A 17,678-nucleotide genomic window follows, 5' to 3' on the forward strand; every position below is an offset into this window, starting at 1 on the left:
GCTTTCAGAGGATGTTTATGTGTAACAACACTCTGTTTACAGTCAACGGTAATGTGAATTTGAGGCTTTCATGTCACCCAGCTGGAACAGTACAAGTGCAGAAAATAGTATCACTTAACTGTGATACAGCCTTTAAGGCTGAGAAAAAACAACTTTTAAACTACACCACAATATTGTATTACACTCCTGTTAGTTTGATGTCATTCATATTTTGCAGGACATCCTTGAATATGCACTTGTCTTTACAACACCCTACATCTAATTTGTACTTCTAAATAAACGTACAGTAGGATATATTTTGATAATCACCCCTCTGGTTACAGGTACAGTATACAAACTGCACAGGAATGAAGAGTTGTCTCCATTATCTTCACACAGACTGTAAGTTTCACAGCAAACAGACTGTGTTGCATCATGTGATTTTTTTCTAATGTAATAACCAGCGACCATATGTATTTGTCATTTTTGCTGACAGAAATGAATCAACTGTCTTCTGCTATGCAGGAAAATGGTTTATACAAGATTATTAAAGTGTGGTACTTCTCAACTTGTCAAGGGCACAGTCATTTAATTCAGTATTATCTACAATACAATTTCTATAGATTGAGACTTTTTCCACCTGAGGGTAATATCATGACTTTCCTTTTCTATGTCGCACAGGAGTTACACTGTCTACTTTTAGACGGCCTGCAGCTTTTTCAGCTGAGCAAGCTACAGAAAGCACAGCATGACCGAGAATCAACTTTTGTCCAGAGGGAAATATTAATATTTATGTTTTCAACTGGCATTAAAGGAACTGCATTAAGCTGGTTTAAGTCCTATTCATCAGATCTATTTCGGTTTGTACACCTTAACAATGAATCCTCCATGCACGCAACACTTAGGCACGGAGTTCCACAAGGTACTGTTCTTGGACCAATACTATTCACCCAATTATATTCATCAATGAAGCAAGTTGAAACCATTCAGTTAACTAAACTCCAGGCATGCCTTAAGGACATAAAGACCTGGATGACCTGCAATTTTCTGCTACTAAACTCAGACAAAACTGAAGTTATTGTGCTTGGCTCTAAACACCTTAGAAACACTTTATCTAATAATATAGCTACTCTGGATGGCATTACCTTGGCCTCCAGCTCCACCGTAAGGAATCTGGGAGTTATCTTTGATAAGGATATGTCCTTTAACTCCCACATAAATCAAATTTCAAGGACTACCTTTTTTCACCTACATAATATTGCAACACTGCGCTCCCAGAATGCAGACTTAGTTGTTGTTCCTAGAGTTTCCAAAAGTAGAGGGGGAGGCAGAGCCTTCAACTATCAGGCTCCTTTCCTGTGGAACTATCTTCCAGTTTGGATCTGGGAGACAGACACCCTCTCTAAGTTTAAAAGTCAGCTTAAAACTTTCCTTTTTGATAAAGCTTATAGTTAGGGCCGGCCCAGGCTTGCCTTGGACCAGCCTTTAGTTATGCTGCTATAGGCCTAGACTGCTGGGGGACTTCCATTAATATACTGAGTTCCTCTTTCATCCTCTCCATCTGTACACATTCATGTACCATTAATGCATGTTACTAACTTGGCATCTTCCCCGTAATTTTGTGCTTTCTCGTCTCACAGGTACCTATGGATCTGTGGTTGCGCTTGTTGCACTTGCACTTGTTGTAATTATTGTTCTTGCTGTGCTTCTCTCTCTCTCTCTTTCCTCCCTCCCTCCGTCCCTATTTCGCTCTCAACCCATCCGGTCATGGCAGATGGCCGCCCACCTAGAGCCCAGTTCTGCTCGAGGTTTCCTCCTGTTAAAGGGGAGTTTTTCCTTGCTGCTGTTGCCAAGTGCTTGCTCATGGGGGAATGTTGAGTCTCTGTAAAATAAAGAGTACAATCTAGACCTGCTCTATATGAAAAGTGCCCTGAGATAACTTCTTTTGTGATTTGGTGCTATATAAATACAATTGATTTGACTTCTTCTCGCCTAAAGAAAGAAACACAAACATAAGCCACAAACACTCTCAATGTCTGTGTTACAACATAAGGAAGAAACATGCACTAATAACGAGCATCAGGAAGAAAAGTGTATAATAATGTGCTTTTGTGGCACGGTAGGACTCTCCCTGATGCACTGTCTGGCAGCTCAGTGCCTGCAATAGCTCACAGCGCCATCACCCATGGAGCTTCAAGTGTCTGGATGTGCAGATCCATAACATAGTCACTCCCACACAGTTCAACTTCAATTGTAAAATCAATAATAAACATAAGAATCTCCAGGCCAAATCATACTTGATACTGATCACTTCATGCTAAGACGTGCAGAGGAGAAAAGCCAAATTGCCCTTCCTTTTAAACCCGATTCATGGAATGTCAGAAATGGGTTAATAATACTGGGAATAAAAATAGGTCAATTTATAGGAAAGCAAATATCAAGCATGGTTAAAAATAACTCACTTAAAAGAGAAGGCAAACATCAAATACTTCTAAAAATCAGTCCCTTGATAAAGAGTAGACTGAATGTTCAAAATGAGAAGCAGTTTCCTTTAAAACCTCGAATCCATACTTTACATAGTTGAAGTACAGCCAAAGATAGTCCAGATAATTTAGTAGTTAATAGTTAAATTAAGTTATAGAGATGCTCCTGCTATAAGGAATCAGGCCAAAAATGGCATAAAACAGATTACTTTTGAGGTGTCTGAGACTTATAATCAGATGACAGATTTCTCCATGCATCTTTGTGTTAATTCGTCCTCACGTCTGTGTAGAAAAGCACTGTAGACTTTAAAAGATTAACAACTTCAACAACTGTATCAATAAAGAAGCAATAAAGAAGCATTGTAGAAGACTCACAACATCCAAGGACACTGAGGAGCTCTAAACCGCTGGTGCAGCCTCCTCTTTCCACAGACCAACATGTGTCTAAGTGGTTAAATTTAGCAAACAACTTTATTCCTCTCTCATCCACCAATAAACCTCTCTGTACTGTTGTGTCACACAATAATTGTTTACCAATGTAAGCTATATATGGATGGGAATGAGGAAGTCAGTCTTACTAAATACATGTCTTGCTGTTTATCATCACAGTTAAAAATGCACTTCCAACTTTTTCCACAGTAACCATTTGTCAGTCTATTTTTCTGACTATGAGTAATCATTAATACAAACATTTTTTTTTCAACTTTAAAGATCATGTCAAGACATGTGTTAAGACAAAAAAAAACTCTGCGTAGAATAATAATTTGTCTGATGTGATTTTTCCACAAATAAAGTTCAATTACTTAGTTGCAAATTCATAAAATTACATCTAGACCCTGTGATCCCGACTACACACTGCTTTTTGTAAGACATCAGAAGCCAAATGGGTTAGAAACCACTGATTTAATCTTTAACAAGGTTTTGTATTTTAAAGGTTCTATATGTCAGAATTATGAAGCAATCTACATTTTTAATCGTTTTTTTATTGCCAATGAGTGACACAGCACATTGATCCCAGGCAACAGCTTGCTGAGCCCACCAGTATTTGGTAAACACGATTGGAAAAAGAAAGTTGGTGGTTTGTGGGTCAGGTCAGGTTCAGGTGGTTGATTAACACATATTTTTGGGAGGTGTGGATTGACTCTCACCAGCCAGCAGCCACAACAGAACAGGAACCTGTGTGTGTGTGTGTTTGTGTGTGAGTGTGCAAACAAACACAAACACACACACAGGGGTGGAGGGGGGCTAACTGGGTGCGAGAAATGCTTTGCTGAACCACGGTGCAAAACACAACATTAGAGATCTTTTATGTTAATATGAGAAGTGTAAGCGAGGAAAAACACATCACCTGCAATAGTCTAGATACTGTTAAGTGAGCTGTTGACTGCAGTTCATTTAACAACCACTGGTGTCACTAATGAGAAGGAATTTCTGATACCTCCGTATAGCACCTTTAAAAGCTTGTTATATTATCCATTGTGTCAAATCTTCTTTTGAGTAGTAACTAAAGCTGTCAAATAGATATAGTGGAGTAGGAAGTAACATTTCTCTCTGAAATGTAGTGGAGTGGAACTAAAGTAGCATCAAATGAAAATACAAGTACCTCAAAAATGTATTGAAGTACAGTACTAGAATAAATGTACTTTCCACCCCTGATTTATAGCTTCACTCTAAAAACATTACACTTGTCAAGCCTCCACAAACCACAAAAAGGCAGCTTGGGTGACATTTTTTAAGGATGAAGTCGGACGGTTGTCTGGACCGTTTAAACCGCTGACGTTAGCAGGTAACATTAGCAACTCTTAACATTTCACCATAACAAACACATTGACACTTAGCATGAACGTTAATTATGTGGCTGTTAGCAGCTAACTAACCGTTTACACCCCTGAAACAGTCAGCCACCGATACACAACCTGTTGTTTGTCACCTGGTGGTGATTAAAGCAGGTGTAGCTAAAGTTAACATTAGCCTGTTAGTTAGTTATTGGAGACGTTAGCTGGCTAAAGTGGCTAGCTAACCTGGTTTATTCCATAACTCCGACGTCGTCCTCAACGGTAACGCTCATCTTCCGTGTCGACAAAGGAACAACCGTCGCCGGTATGGTCGTTTCATCCTGTGATAAGACCCGTTATTAAAGTTGTTTGCGAAGCTGTCGCTGTTGGATGAGTTTTATTGAAGATGTGTAAATGCTCCACTCAAGCGGCCATCTTGAACAGACTGTCGGGAGGTCACAGGATCCGCTCAGCCTCAGTGTTGGAAGCCAGCCCACCGTCTAATTACACTGCACATTAACACTGCAATTATTCCAAAATGAAATGGACATTTAATTGCAATCATATACAGAAATTATTAGGTCATATGTATAAATATAGATGTATATGTCCTATATATGCATTCATATATACACATACATACATAAACACATAAGAGAAGAGGCAGATACTCAAACACTACAGTTGAAAACAACACAATGACACAACTTAGATTTCTGCAGAAAGGTGTGGGCTGTAGCTACAGCTTATAATGTTGACACTGTTAACAACACGTCCTATTTGACCTCAAGAGGTAATATCAGAACAACAAAAGCAAAACAATACAAAACAAAAACAACTTACATGTCCTCTGCCCTGCCCTCTCTTATAATGTTTCTGTCTGATTATACATTTTTATATTTGTTCAGTTGTTGTTTTTTAAACTTACTAAGTGTTCTGCATGTTTTCAGTTCCTCATTACAGCTGTTCCATAAATTCACACCTTAGACTGAAATACAAAGACTTTTTACGTTAGTCCTCAACTGTTTTTTGAACATGCAAATTCCTCTCAAATCATACTGACTTTATCTCTAGAGTCTAGATTGTGGTTAAAATGACTGATGCAAGATGCAAATAAAAGAAATAAGCTCATGAAAAGCAGATAAAATGCCAGTGAATATAAAATACCTGGAAGTGCATATAAAAATACTAAAATGTTACAGCTTTTTCTTTCTTCTTTTAGGCAGCTGCTCATTTTTAATGAAAACACACATTACAGTGTATGAATCCACTGACTTTAAAAAAAAAGAATTCTGATATTGTATTGACCTAAATATTCTTGAGATGTTTAAGTTACAATTTGCAGCCCTTACTTAGTAATGTAAAATGTATTAAACTGCCACTATCAGCACTAGGGTCAGCGAGTAGATTCAACAAAGTCCTCTTATTACCAATTACTGACTGAGAGTCTACACATACCTTTGTGTGTTGTCAGTGTTACTTGTGTCTCTTGTTACCTTCATAAAAAAATAAATGTCCTGTTTACCTACAACCTGCCTCTACCTGGTAACCTGATCTCCTTCCTTTCTACAAACTCTAAACTTTCCCATCCTTCTAAGTAAACTGCCTGTAACCATATCTGCAGTGTTTACTTCTGCATCTGAGTCCAACTATTATTGTCAACAAGTCTGAATTGTAATAAGATGATAAAGTTTGAGATTGGCTGATTGTAACTTTAACATGTCAGACATAAGCTCTTCTTATTTGTATTTTTACATATTTTCTTATGTATTTCAAACATTGAAATAGCAGCATCCCATTGTTTGAAACATCTAACACAACTATTCTAAGGTTACAAATTAAGAAATTCATCCTGGGTGGAAATAATTGCTTTGTCTTCTGTTGTCTCACTTATACATGTACTGTGTGACTTCTGGGTATAATCACTGGTAATTAAGATTTACATCTTATATCTTTAAAGGAGCTTGTTTTTTCTTCAGCACTACATGAGTTTCCGGGTTAAAGCCTTCTGGCTATGATCTTGCTTTTCTTCTTCCTCAGTTGTTTTTACGTGGTATTACACGTGTGCATCCTTGTGTTGTTGTAACATTCACTGTCAGAATATGTTTCTATTGACTTTTGCGTCACCATTTTCAAAATAAAGCTAATCTGTGTTCTCAGGTTGATATCCAGAGGTGTCAAACTAGCAAGCAGTAAGTTTTTCTACCATGTTGTCCGTTTCTGAACAGTTCAGTACTGCTTCATGCTCAGTGTCACAGGTCTAGAACTACTTTTTATAAGAGGATTTTAGAGTTTTGGGTCTGTTTCTGTTTGACTTTTTATTACTCAAATCAGAGCACAGATGTTAAGTGATTTAGCTTCTGATAGATGTTGTGGGAAGTTACCAGAGTCAGGAGTCTCTGGAGGTAGTGTTGGAACTTTTTTAACAAGATATGGACAGAGCATGTGACCCTGCATGTGACCCTGCATGTGACCATGCAAAGGATAAGTGGGTATAGATAATGGATGGATGGAGAGAGATTTCCTCTCCACTTTTTTTAATTTGCCATTTGTTAGACATAAAAACTGCAGCCTAGTAGTAAAAGTAAAAAAAGAAGATGCTGTATGATGGTGACTGCAAACACAGTATGTTGAAGTGCAGTAGGTGGATGTTGGTTTTTGAGAAATAGCTTCCTGACCACCTGTGCCACCCTCCTCAAATCTAACCTACCACCCAACTTCCAACCCCAAACCCTTTACCACTTATCTCTTAAAAGAGTTGAGATTAATCTGCTAATGTTATAGCAGAAAAGTTAACATAAGATGCTTAAAATGTTTTGTGATATCCCCTCAATGGAAGATGTTCAACTGTATCTTCTAAAGGAAGTAAAACCGTGTAAAGAATTAATAAGATAATTTGACATCACTGTGTAGTTACAGTTTATAACCATTAGATGGCAGCAGTGTCCTGTCCTGTGCTGTCTACTTCTGCACCAGCTTTGCCCTCTACTATTTCTACCTCTTTAATTTTATGCATTTTCATAATACAACAGCTGTTAAATCCAAACCAATATAACTTTTGGCAAAAAACTGCTGAAACTTTAAATCAAAGATAACTTGCTGAATATTTCCACAGTTAATTTTACTACAGTTTCTAATCTTAGAGAACATTAAAAGTATATTTTAAGTGTAACTTTGATGTGGCTGAGATCTATTTATGAAAGAAAGAAACAGCAGAAGATTACAGAAGTATTCACATGGACTGAGAGAAAGACTGGCTTTGAGTTAAAGAGAGACATCAAATGCATTAATACCTCACTTGTGCAAATGACATGTACTCCTTCCCTCATTAAAAATCAAGAATCTATAAATATGCAAATATTTTTCATTTCTAAAGTTTAACAGCTGGACACCATGTCTCCTCCTTCACTGTAAAGTTCATTCTCAGTGTTTGTGCACTGGAGGCTTCAAGTTTCCACATCAAACTTGTGTAAGTTTCATACTGGACCAGGATTATCTTCCAGGCGGTTTGTGATGATATAAATCCATCTCGAAGGCCCCTTAAAACTGGATTTTCAATGAGCACAGAGAAATTTTCCACGTTCAGCAGATAAACGTGAAAACAAACTCTGCACATACATCATTCTACACAGAGAAGCTCAAACATCCAACTGAAGGAACAAGATGAAAAACACATTTTTGAGTGAAGGGGGACTTTAATTTTTCTGTATATTTTTGACTGTTATGCACCACAACACCAAGACAAATTCCTTGTATGTGCAAACCTAATTGGCAATAAACCTGGTTCTGTTTCTGAACACTTTAAGGCAGTGGTTCTCAACCTTATGGGTTTCAAGGACCCCCAAATTGACGCACATTGCCGAGGACCCATATTTGATAAGACGTAGTCATCATATGATAAGATTTAGTTATTTTATAACTGTCTATACTGTAGCTTGACAGATTAACAGTGAAGACTGTGACACCTATGAACAGAATATTCATTCTTATACATTCTTTCATTGAGCTAACACCTAGTCAATGAAATAATATAAATAAAATATTCCCCATTTTTCTGGGGAACCTCTGGAACCTGGTTGAGAACCGCTGCTTTAGGGCTCCATATTACGGAGCCCCTAAAGTCCAAAAAGGTGGTATTTTTTTATCTTGTGCACACAAGTTATTATCTTGTCTGTACAATATAATTACCTTGAGGGAACAAGTTAATATCTGTACAGTAAAGGCATGTTAGGCCTACGCTTTAAAGACGAAGGGGATCAGTTGCGTTTATAGCTTTTAATAGTTTGTTGATGTATGGTAGTAAGTATGTTAGAAACATGGCGGCGTTTTTGCTATGTTTTTTACAGAACCCCTACAGTCTCAAAAGGTGGTATTTTTGTATGTTGTGCACACAAGATAATAACTTGTTCCCACAAGATATTAAGTTGTGCGCACAAGATAAAAAAAATACCACCTTTTGGGACTCCAAACGTACTCCAAACGTTAACTTTGTTGACCCTGGAACTAAACTGCGCCCTCCGGACCGCCAGGTGGCGGTATCGCGGGTGGACGCCGCGTGTCAACCAGCTCACATCACACCCAAAAGAAGTCGACGAGGAACGGAAAGAAACAGGAAGAAGAAGACGACCAAATCGGTACCACAATGACTTCGACCAGGAGACTAGGCAAGGTAAGAAAATGTTCAAATTACCGGCTTTATTTCACTTTAAGAGGGTTTAAACTACTCGTGTCGGCCGTGTGCGTTCAGCTACACACACATCGTCCAAGAGAAAACGCCGTGAAGCCGAGTGTTTGGCGTCCATCTGTCCCGACAAAATGAAAGGATAATGACGTCCGACAAACGGTAGAGAAGGTAACGAGTTAACCGCTAGTTTTTGAGACGTGATTCAGCACTCACAGAGAGCCGTCAAGAGACAACACAAAGTCGTTACAACAGGTTTTAATCCGAGCAGTGGGAGGGGGAGGGAGAGGAGAGCGTTTAAAAACACCTTTTCTCGGTGGAAACTACAGCCCGCTGGTTTTTAACGCGCTGTCACCGTCTGAAGGCTAAAACATGGAGACTTTGGGGTTGGGACGTGACGTCAGCCCTCAGCTGGGCGATATATCACACGGTAAATCATCATATTGTGAAATATGACCAAATATAGTCACTAATGGTCATGGTAAGTACTTCAATATCGCGTTGTAAACTCGTTTCACTCGGGGGGCTGAAAAGGGAAAGTGATTGTGTGGCTGCTCAGTCCTTCAGTTTCTGTATGACTCACTTTTAAGATTTGGTTTTGTTTTCTCCGTGTGTGTCGTATTCAACAAATAATCTTTGACAGGGATTTCTCTCACTAGTTGGAGAGCAATTAAGTATATTTACTCAAGTGCTGTACTTAAGTACAGTTTTGAGGTACTTGTACTCGAGTTTATGCTACTTAATACTTCCACTCCACTGCATTTCAGAAGGAAATATTATACTTTCTATCCATGGCAGTCATGAACTCTGTCCTGTGTTTGTCATGTGTTTTACTGGTGTCATAGTTCACAGTGTCCTTCCTGAATCTATCACCTCTGTCCTGTTAGTGCCCGTCATTAACGACGAGGCTGTTAAACTAAATAGCATGGTTAATTATAGACCCATTGCCTCTGCTGGTATTCTCTCCAAAGTTCCGGAAAGAATCCTGTTAACCCAAGTTGGAAATGTTTATTCTCACCACTGATATTCAGTTTTGGCTTGAAAAGAAAAAAACACGTCACTGATTTATGTTAGGAAATAGCTGCTAAATATGGAAGCCAAAATTCTACTATGTGTCAAATTTTATCTCGCAACTGCAGTTTTCAAAACGCAGGAGGCGCAATATTTGTTAAAATATGTATCCTGGCTTACAAGTCATATTGTATAGATGTAAGAAAACATCTTTGTTTGATACAAATCCCAATAAAAATCACACCATAATCAGTTTAATATGTTTTTCACTCCCTCTAATATCACAAATCATAACGCAATATCAGTCAAAATAATCAAAATTGGATTTTTTTTTTAAAAAAATCTTTCAGCCCTAGTTTTGTTGATGCATCCAAGGCCTTTAACAGAATAAATCATGAATAATTATTTCTGAAATTGCTTGCTAGAGGTGTTTCAATAAAGTAGGCTATATACTTAAATGGGGCAATGCTGTATCTGCCCTATTGTATGTAAATAATTCACCAAGTTGGAATTTTGTGTATGAATGACCTATCGAAACAATTGAATGGGTGTAACGCAGGCTGTCTTTTTGGAAACTCTGATTTCAGTCAGCTTGTTTATGCTGTTGACTTGGTAACATTTAGTCCGTAGAGTGGCGGGCTACTGAAGATTATGACATTAAATTTGATGCCAGAAATAATAATGTCCTGATAGTCAGAAGTAGAGAGGATAGGAAATGAGTTTTTCCTGTGTTTCACCTGTGTGATATTCTTCTCATGACATGCAAGGAAATAAAAATACCTTGGCTGTTTTCTCACTGATGATTTAAATGATGGCAGATATTTATCGACCATGTTGTGAACTATACGCTCGGTTTAGTCCGTCGATGTTAAAGTGTTCGTTATTTCGAGCGTTCTGCACATCTCTGTGTTGATCTTCGGTGTTTGCTACAGGAAGAGTAGCATGCGGAGGCTCACAATGACGCTTTGAGGTTGCTGCTTCAGGTTCCCAGATGGCACGGTGCCATCAGTCAGTCAGCCGTCTGTGTTCTCCGGTGTTCCTACATGTGAAGCACTTCTAAGACATCTGCTGTACAATTTCATGTGTTGCTCGGATGAGTCAGAGAACAGAATCATAGAGGTTTTAACCAGCCTGAGGAAGAACTGCTCTCAGTATTCATCCAGGCTCAGAAAACACTGTTTTTTAGATTGAGTGATGAATTGTTGTGGTTTTATCTTTTTTATACCACATACATGCTCTTATGAGTCCAAAATAAAGTTTGAATTGAATTGAACTGTATTTATTTAACAGCTTTAGTTACTTTTCAGATGAAGATTTGACACAATGGATAATATAACAAGCTTTTAAAATACAACACATTGTTAAAGATGAAACCAGTGGTTTCCAACCTTTTTGTCTTTTGACGTCTTACAAAAAGCAGTGTGTAGTCGGGGTCACATTTCACATGTCTATGAGTTGTTAACAGCTCCACCAAATAGTGATTTTTCCCTCTAAACTTCTCACATGCTTTCATTTCAATAAATGTTCAAATGATCCAATATTTCAGCAAAAATCAAAGATTAGAGAAAAAGTCCAAAAACTGAAAACAGATTTGTGTATCAGAACTTTGTTTTTTCTTCTTTCCTCTCCCATTAATCATCTCACGACCTCTCAGATTTATCTGCTGACCCTTTGGAGGGCCCTGACCCCTAGGTTGGGAACCGCTGGACTAAACTAGCTAACTGTATATAAAGTAGTGTAAACTAGCTCCACCTCCAGCAGCTACAACAGTAACATGCTGCTCTAACACTGATGCTTCACTATTAATAATCTAATGATGTCATATATAATAATATAACAGTCAGAGGGACCAAACCACTACTTTTACTGCAATACTTTAACTACATCAAGCTCATAATACTTATGTACTTTTACTGCAATACTTTAACTACATCACGCTCATAATACTTATGTACTTTTACTGCAATACTTTAACTACATCAAGCTCATAATACTAATGTACTTTCACTGCAATACTTTAACTACATCAAGCTCATAATACTAATGTACTTTTACTGTAGTAGGATTTTTCATGCAGGATTTTTACTTGTAATTGAGTATTTTTACATTGTTGTACTTGTACTTTTACTGCAGTAAAGGATGTGAATACTTCATCCACTGCTGGAATTTCTCATGTGACTGACTGACATCAGTGATAAGTTTCACTGAGTGACTTCCTGATAATCCAGTTTTACAAGGCAGGTAAATGTTAGTGACAGGAAGTGAAAATAGTTTTACTCTCTGCTGTCACAAAACAATAAAACTTACTAACTTTCTCTTCTGCAGTTTATGAAACTTAAGTACAATGACTTCAGCTATTGGCCAGTGTAACCAGGAAACATCACTACAGCTTGATAAAAGGGATTATTATTATTATTATTATTATTATTATTATTATTAGCTTTTTTTAGGCAAAACTAACTCACAGCTGTCCTGAAGGTTTTGCAGAATCCTCAAAAACTCTCCTAAACATCTGCATGAAAAAACATTTTGTCTGTTTCAGGATAGAAGAGAAATGATTTGTGGTATTTAAAGTAATTTTACTAACATTAATATTTTACTAAATATACAGTATTATTTTATATTATTTTATATTTTCAAACAAAACACTTGTACAAAAAGTGCAAAAATGTCAAACATTCTCAAATGTGACAGAGCTGATAGTGAACTGAATATACTTTTATCACTATTTGCTGATATTTTACAGTCAAATGATTGATTGAGAAAAATTGCAAATTTGTTGATTGGCCAAAAAAAAAGGCCAACTAATAATTATTTAAGCCATTTTTCAAACAACTGTGGGAAATTGTGACTGTCATATTTCACTATTTTGTAAAATTTAATACACCAAAATGACTCATTGAGGAAAATGTCAACAATGGAAATTAAAGTCTCCAAAAACCAGCTTATCAATCAGCTCTTAAGCAGTAAAGGATGATCATATTTACATTTACATTTATCCATGTAGCAGGCAGCACAATCTAAGCTACACTAGATCAAATTTATTGTGTATATTTGTAAACCAATCAGGATTCAACAATATTTAGGTCACTGTCAATCAAACCTGATCAAATCACATCCACACAGTCCTGATAAACTCTCCATAAATTACAACTATAACTAACTTTAACTTTGATTGTTGCACTTTTTTTTAACAATGAAAATTTACTGAGTAATACTTAAGATTTTACACCGTGTTTTCAGGGGCTTTAAAGCATATTTCAAGCAGTTATAATAACATAATATTAATGTTAGTAAAGACATCATACAAGACTCTGAAGCACACAAAACTCTATTGTAGAAATATGTAAACAAGAGAACATTGTGTTATATTATTAGCCACTAATTCAAACATATAATATCCCGACTATATTGCAGTATTGATGGTAAAACTATGGAAGGACAGTGAAGTATGTAAGCAGTGACTGAGCAGCGGAGAGCGGATATGAGTCTGATGTAACTGTTTACTGTCGGAATGGAGTCGCTCCATCAGGGCCGTATTACATGCTAGATTTTATTCCCCCTGCTGGTTGATTAAAGCATCACTATTATTATATGTAGAAGTTTATTCTCTATGAGTCACAGTGTCTCTGATTTTATCCATTTTAAATCAACTGTGTTTGTTTGTTTTTTTGGCAGGAGCTCGATGACATCCGCAAATCTGGAATGAAGCATTTCCGCAACATTCAAGTGGATGAAGCAAATATTTTGAACTGGCAAGGGCTCATTGTTCCTGTAAGTACTGAACAAACTGCTGCTAAAATAAAACATAATGAGAGGTTCATAAAAAACTTTATTGACAAGACAACCTCTTCTTCTACTGTTTGTCTTTCCCTGAAGGATTGTGCTCCATATGACAAAGGAGCATTTAGGATTGAGATCATCTTCCCGGCGGAGTATCCCTTCAAGCCACCTAAGATCACTTTCAAGACAAAAATCTACCATCCCAACATCGACGAGAAGGGTCAGGTCTGCCTGCCCATCATAAGTGTGGAGAACTGGAAGCCAGCGACGAGAACTTGCCAAGGTGAGGACAAGTTTGTTCCTGCTGTCTGATCCTTCTGTGCTTTGTTACAGAGTTTAAAAAGGAGCTCATTAATCTCGCCTTGTATATTTCATAACACCACAGTCTGAGCAGTCAGTGTGTAATGTGTTGGTCAGAGACTCTGCAGCTCCTCTCGGCTTTACGGAGCTTTATAGTGAGTTTCAGCTCATTGTTTAACTGTCCGGCTGCAACTTTACTGTTTCAGTTCACTCTCAGCGCTCTCATAGTGTCGCTTTCAGCACCAAACAGCAAACAGACACAGTTAGCTGTAGACTAGCTGGTGAACATAGTGGAGCATTTAGCAGCTAAAGAGCCAGATATTTCCCTCAGGAGTTGGTAGAGAGTAAAAACAGAGCTAAAAGAGAGTGAATATTGGACTTACATTCACCAGGTGGACAGAAACACGACTCCACATGAATGATAATGTTGCTCCGTAACTGCTGGATGTGGAAATAAGTTCAACATATCAACTTAAAAGCTGATGATGTGTCAGAGTTGTGTTCACTACTTGTTTCTGCTTTTGTTAATGCAGGTTTGAGATTTTCATTATATCAAAACCCCATTTTGATGCCATTTATAGCTGTCAAATGTTCAGCAATAGCTACTGAATGTAACTGACCTTCACCTGAACAGAGATTCTGCAGTCATGCAGCTTAATAATCATAACTCAGTCTCTTCAAAACCAGAACATGCAAGAGCCAAATCTTTACATCAGTAACGTGACCCAGCATTACCGCTAAAACCAACCTGAGTTTTGTGGTTATGTTCAAAAAGTCACGTTCACAATAACACATCCTCTGTTTTGTAACATTTTCCACTTGTGCGGGAAGCTGTAAGACTTTATAGTAATGTTAGCGACTCTATTGTGCTCTTGTATTGGATTTTGGGAAGTTGACCCTCCAGCCTAAAATAGTATCACATTTACTGTAAACGTAAGTTAGTTCTCATTTAACAGTAAAAGTGAAACAAACTGTTGCAACAATATGAATAAATATGTTAACTAAGCTTCCCGAACAGGCTGAACAGAAGTCTAGTCTCACTTGTTACCAAAAGTGCAAAACAAGTTCAGTGTTGTTTCACTATTGCAAAGAATGAATAAAGTCGAGCTCCACAATACAAAAAACACTAATAAAATCAACATTTTTGGACTTTGAAGGTTGACAAATGCAACAAATGTTTCCTCACAGTTGTTTTTACTGAGCTGAAGTTGTCTTTTTTTTAACTGGTAGAAAGTCCCACATGTGTTTATACATATGATAACAGAGACTTCTGTGCATCAACAACTTATATTACTGTTTCCTGTCTCCCTGCAGTGATTCAGTGTCTCATCGCTCTGGTGAACATCCCTCAGCCCGAGCATCCGCTGAGGGCAGACCTGGCAGAGGAATACACCAAAGACCGCGCGAAATTCATGAAGAACGCCGAGGAGTTCACAAAGAAACACAGTGAAAAGCGGCCTGTGGACTGACAACACAACAACTGACACTCACGGCTGTTGGCCTCCTTTCTGTTTCCTGTTCGACGAGCCTACCCCCCCACCCCTCCCACCCCCCCCCCCCCTTCAACATCTCTGTTCTTACCCCCCCCCCCCCGACTATACAGAGACGCCCCGTTCTTACGCACCTGCATTGTTTTAGCACTCTCCTACCACTCCTTAATAGAGGCTTGTTGTTTCTGTTTCACTTTGCCAAAAAAAAAAGCAGGACTTTTTGGTGAATAGGCAGGCTCTGGCCTCTAGGTGTCACCTTTTGGTTGTTAATGACTTCTTTCTACTGATTTCTTTTTAGAAAAAAATAAGAAAATTGTCAGAGGTGGCATCCTGGAAACATATTTAAAAAGAAAAAAAAAAAAAGAAGTGCTGTTCTGCCTACTTAAATGTTGAATGTTATCTCAGATTAATCATTCGCTTATGCAGACCTGTTTACAGATTATAAAGCTTTGTTTTCAAAAGTTAACAAACATGCTCAGCATTTAATGCTGTTGTATATATCTGGTTGTCTCTCTCCTTTTAATTTTCCTTTTTTTTTTTGTTTGTTTGTTTTTTTTCTCTTATGATACACTGTACTCTGTAAAGTCACCTGTTGCAGTCCAAGGAAAAATTTTAAGTTTGTTACTGATGCAGAATCCAGATGTAAAAAAAAAACTGGCAAACAAAGAAATGTATTAAATGCAACAACAGTCATGTTTCCTTTGAAATGTTTTTGTATTTGACATGTTGGAACAAGTAGTCCCTTATAATTAAAATCCTTCCACCTCTGTTGGCCTCCCAGGAAAGTGCATACTGTCAGTGAGCATTATTATTATTTTTATTATTATTATTATTATTATTTGCCACACAAGTGGGAAATCTGATGTGTTTTTTCTTATTGAACTCCTGCATGTCTGGATGTCAGACACAGTTCTACAAGGCACTTTGTTCATTTCTCTCTTCTGACCCCCGTTCAAGCACACGATGTTCACACAGAGTTGTCCAGTTCTGCAAAAGTAATAAAATATGATAACATGCGGAGGTACTCTCCCCTCTACTCTCACTTTGATTTTACCAATTCTTGTTCATTTATTCATGAGAATATTAATATTTTCACACTCAGAACATGGTAAACTAAGCACACATTGCCAATATGACTCTGAACAGTATTTAAACGGCTCTAATTAGCTTTTCCTTATCAGTAAACTCAATGCTAACATAGTCTGAGATATCATAGCTCACCAGCAGACACGTATAAGGCAGAGGACAGGAGTTGCTTAATTAATAAAAAATCTGTGAAGGATGCTCAATCGAATGTGTATCGTGTTTATTATCCTCTTTGCTGCCTGTTTGTTTTTATACCTGTCGGAGTCTTAAAATATCAATTTCATAACGTGACTAAAGGGGAAAAACCTTGTGTATTAAAATGACGTAAATCATATGTCCTTCACAGTCACCAGATCTCAACCAGCTGAACACATATGGAAGATTAAAGGTGTCACATTATTAGAAGGAGGACTATAAATTATGGAGCACCAAATGGGTGTTAAACAAGTCAAAAATATATCTAAATACACCAATAAATGATCACTTAACTACGAAAAGAATAACAACAATCATAACAATAACAATAACAGTAGCAATAGCAATAGTGGGGAAGGACGCCAACAGGACCGCAAAGGCTCGGCCTGCAACCCAGGATTTCCTGCGAGATGAGAAAGCACAAAAAACTCTGTTATGTTATGGAATATTTTAATTAATTTAGATCACATTGTAATGATCTGTTTGCACTTGGACATTTAGGGACTTTTTCTGTTGATCAGTGTGGATACAACAACACTATACTTATGATGCTTTTGCAACTAATACTTCTGTACTTTTACTTGAGTGAGATTTTGAATGCCAGACTTTTACTTGTAATGAAGTATTTTTATACTGTGGTATTGCTACTTTTACTTGAGTAAAAGATCTAAATACTTCTTCCACCACTGCTCGCCAGAAAGGTTGATGTAAAAGAACAAGAACCCGTGTTTATATTGAACTTCAACAAGCTCAAATCAGCAGCGCTGGCTCCAGTCTGTTGGGTGTTAGTTCCCTCACGCTGGTCTTTGAGATATGCTGCTCTCTTCGTCGTGAATATCATATATTCTTCGAGGGTAACCTACAGAGCTGTTGGAGTTGCTGTTTGCGAACATGG

The 17,678-nt window shown here is 37.6% G+C and overlaps 2 protein-coding genes across 3 annotated transcripts in view; one reads left to right on the top strand and one right to left on the bottom strand.

The window, feature by feature from the left end:
* Positions 1 to 5,724, bottom strand: part of zfyve16 (zinc finger, FYVE domain containing 16) — a 32,563-nt gene extending 26,839 nt beyond the window's left edge. The window contains exons 1-2 of one of the 2 annotated variants that reach the window (XM_067573866.1): positions 5,696 to 5,724; positions 4,484 to 4,759 (exon numbers count right to left, since the gene is read on the bottom strand). The gene's annotated coding sequence lies outside the window, so the exon portion shown is untranslated. Of the gene's footprint in view, positions 1 to 4,483; positions 4,760 to 5,080; positions 5,152 to 5,695 lie in introns of those variants that run through there. The other variant, XM_067573865.1, reaches the window with a different exon arrangement.
* Positions 5,725 to 8,795: 3,071 nt separating this feature from the next.
* Positions 8,796 to 16,544, top strand: ube2l3a (ubiquitin-conjugating enzyme E2L 3a). Its single transcript, XM_067573869.1, has 4 exons — positions 8,796 to 8,906; positions 13,608 to 13,703; positions 13,809 to 13,995; positions 15,327 to 16,544. The coding sequence occupies exons 1-4, from the start codon at positions 8,880 to 8,882 to the stop codon at positions 15,479 to 15,481; spliced, it is 465 nt and encodes a 154-aa protein (XP_067429970.1). The 5' UTR covers positions 8,796 to 8,879; the 3' UTR covers positions 15,482 to 16,544.
* Positions 16,545 to 17,678: the final 1,134 nt, after the last annotated feature.

Source organism: Thunnus thynnus, chromosome 19 (assembly GCF_963924715.1).
Source record: "Thunnus thynnus chromosome 19, fThuThy2.1, whole genome shotgun sequence".
NCBI lineage: Eukaryota > Metazoa > Chordata > Actinopteri > Scombriformes > Scombridae > Thunnus > Thunnus thynnus.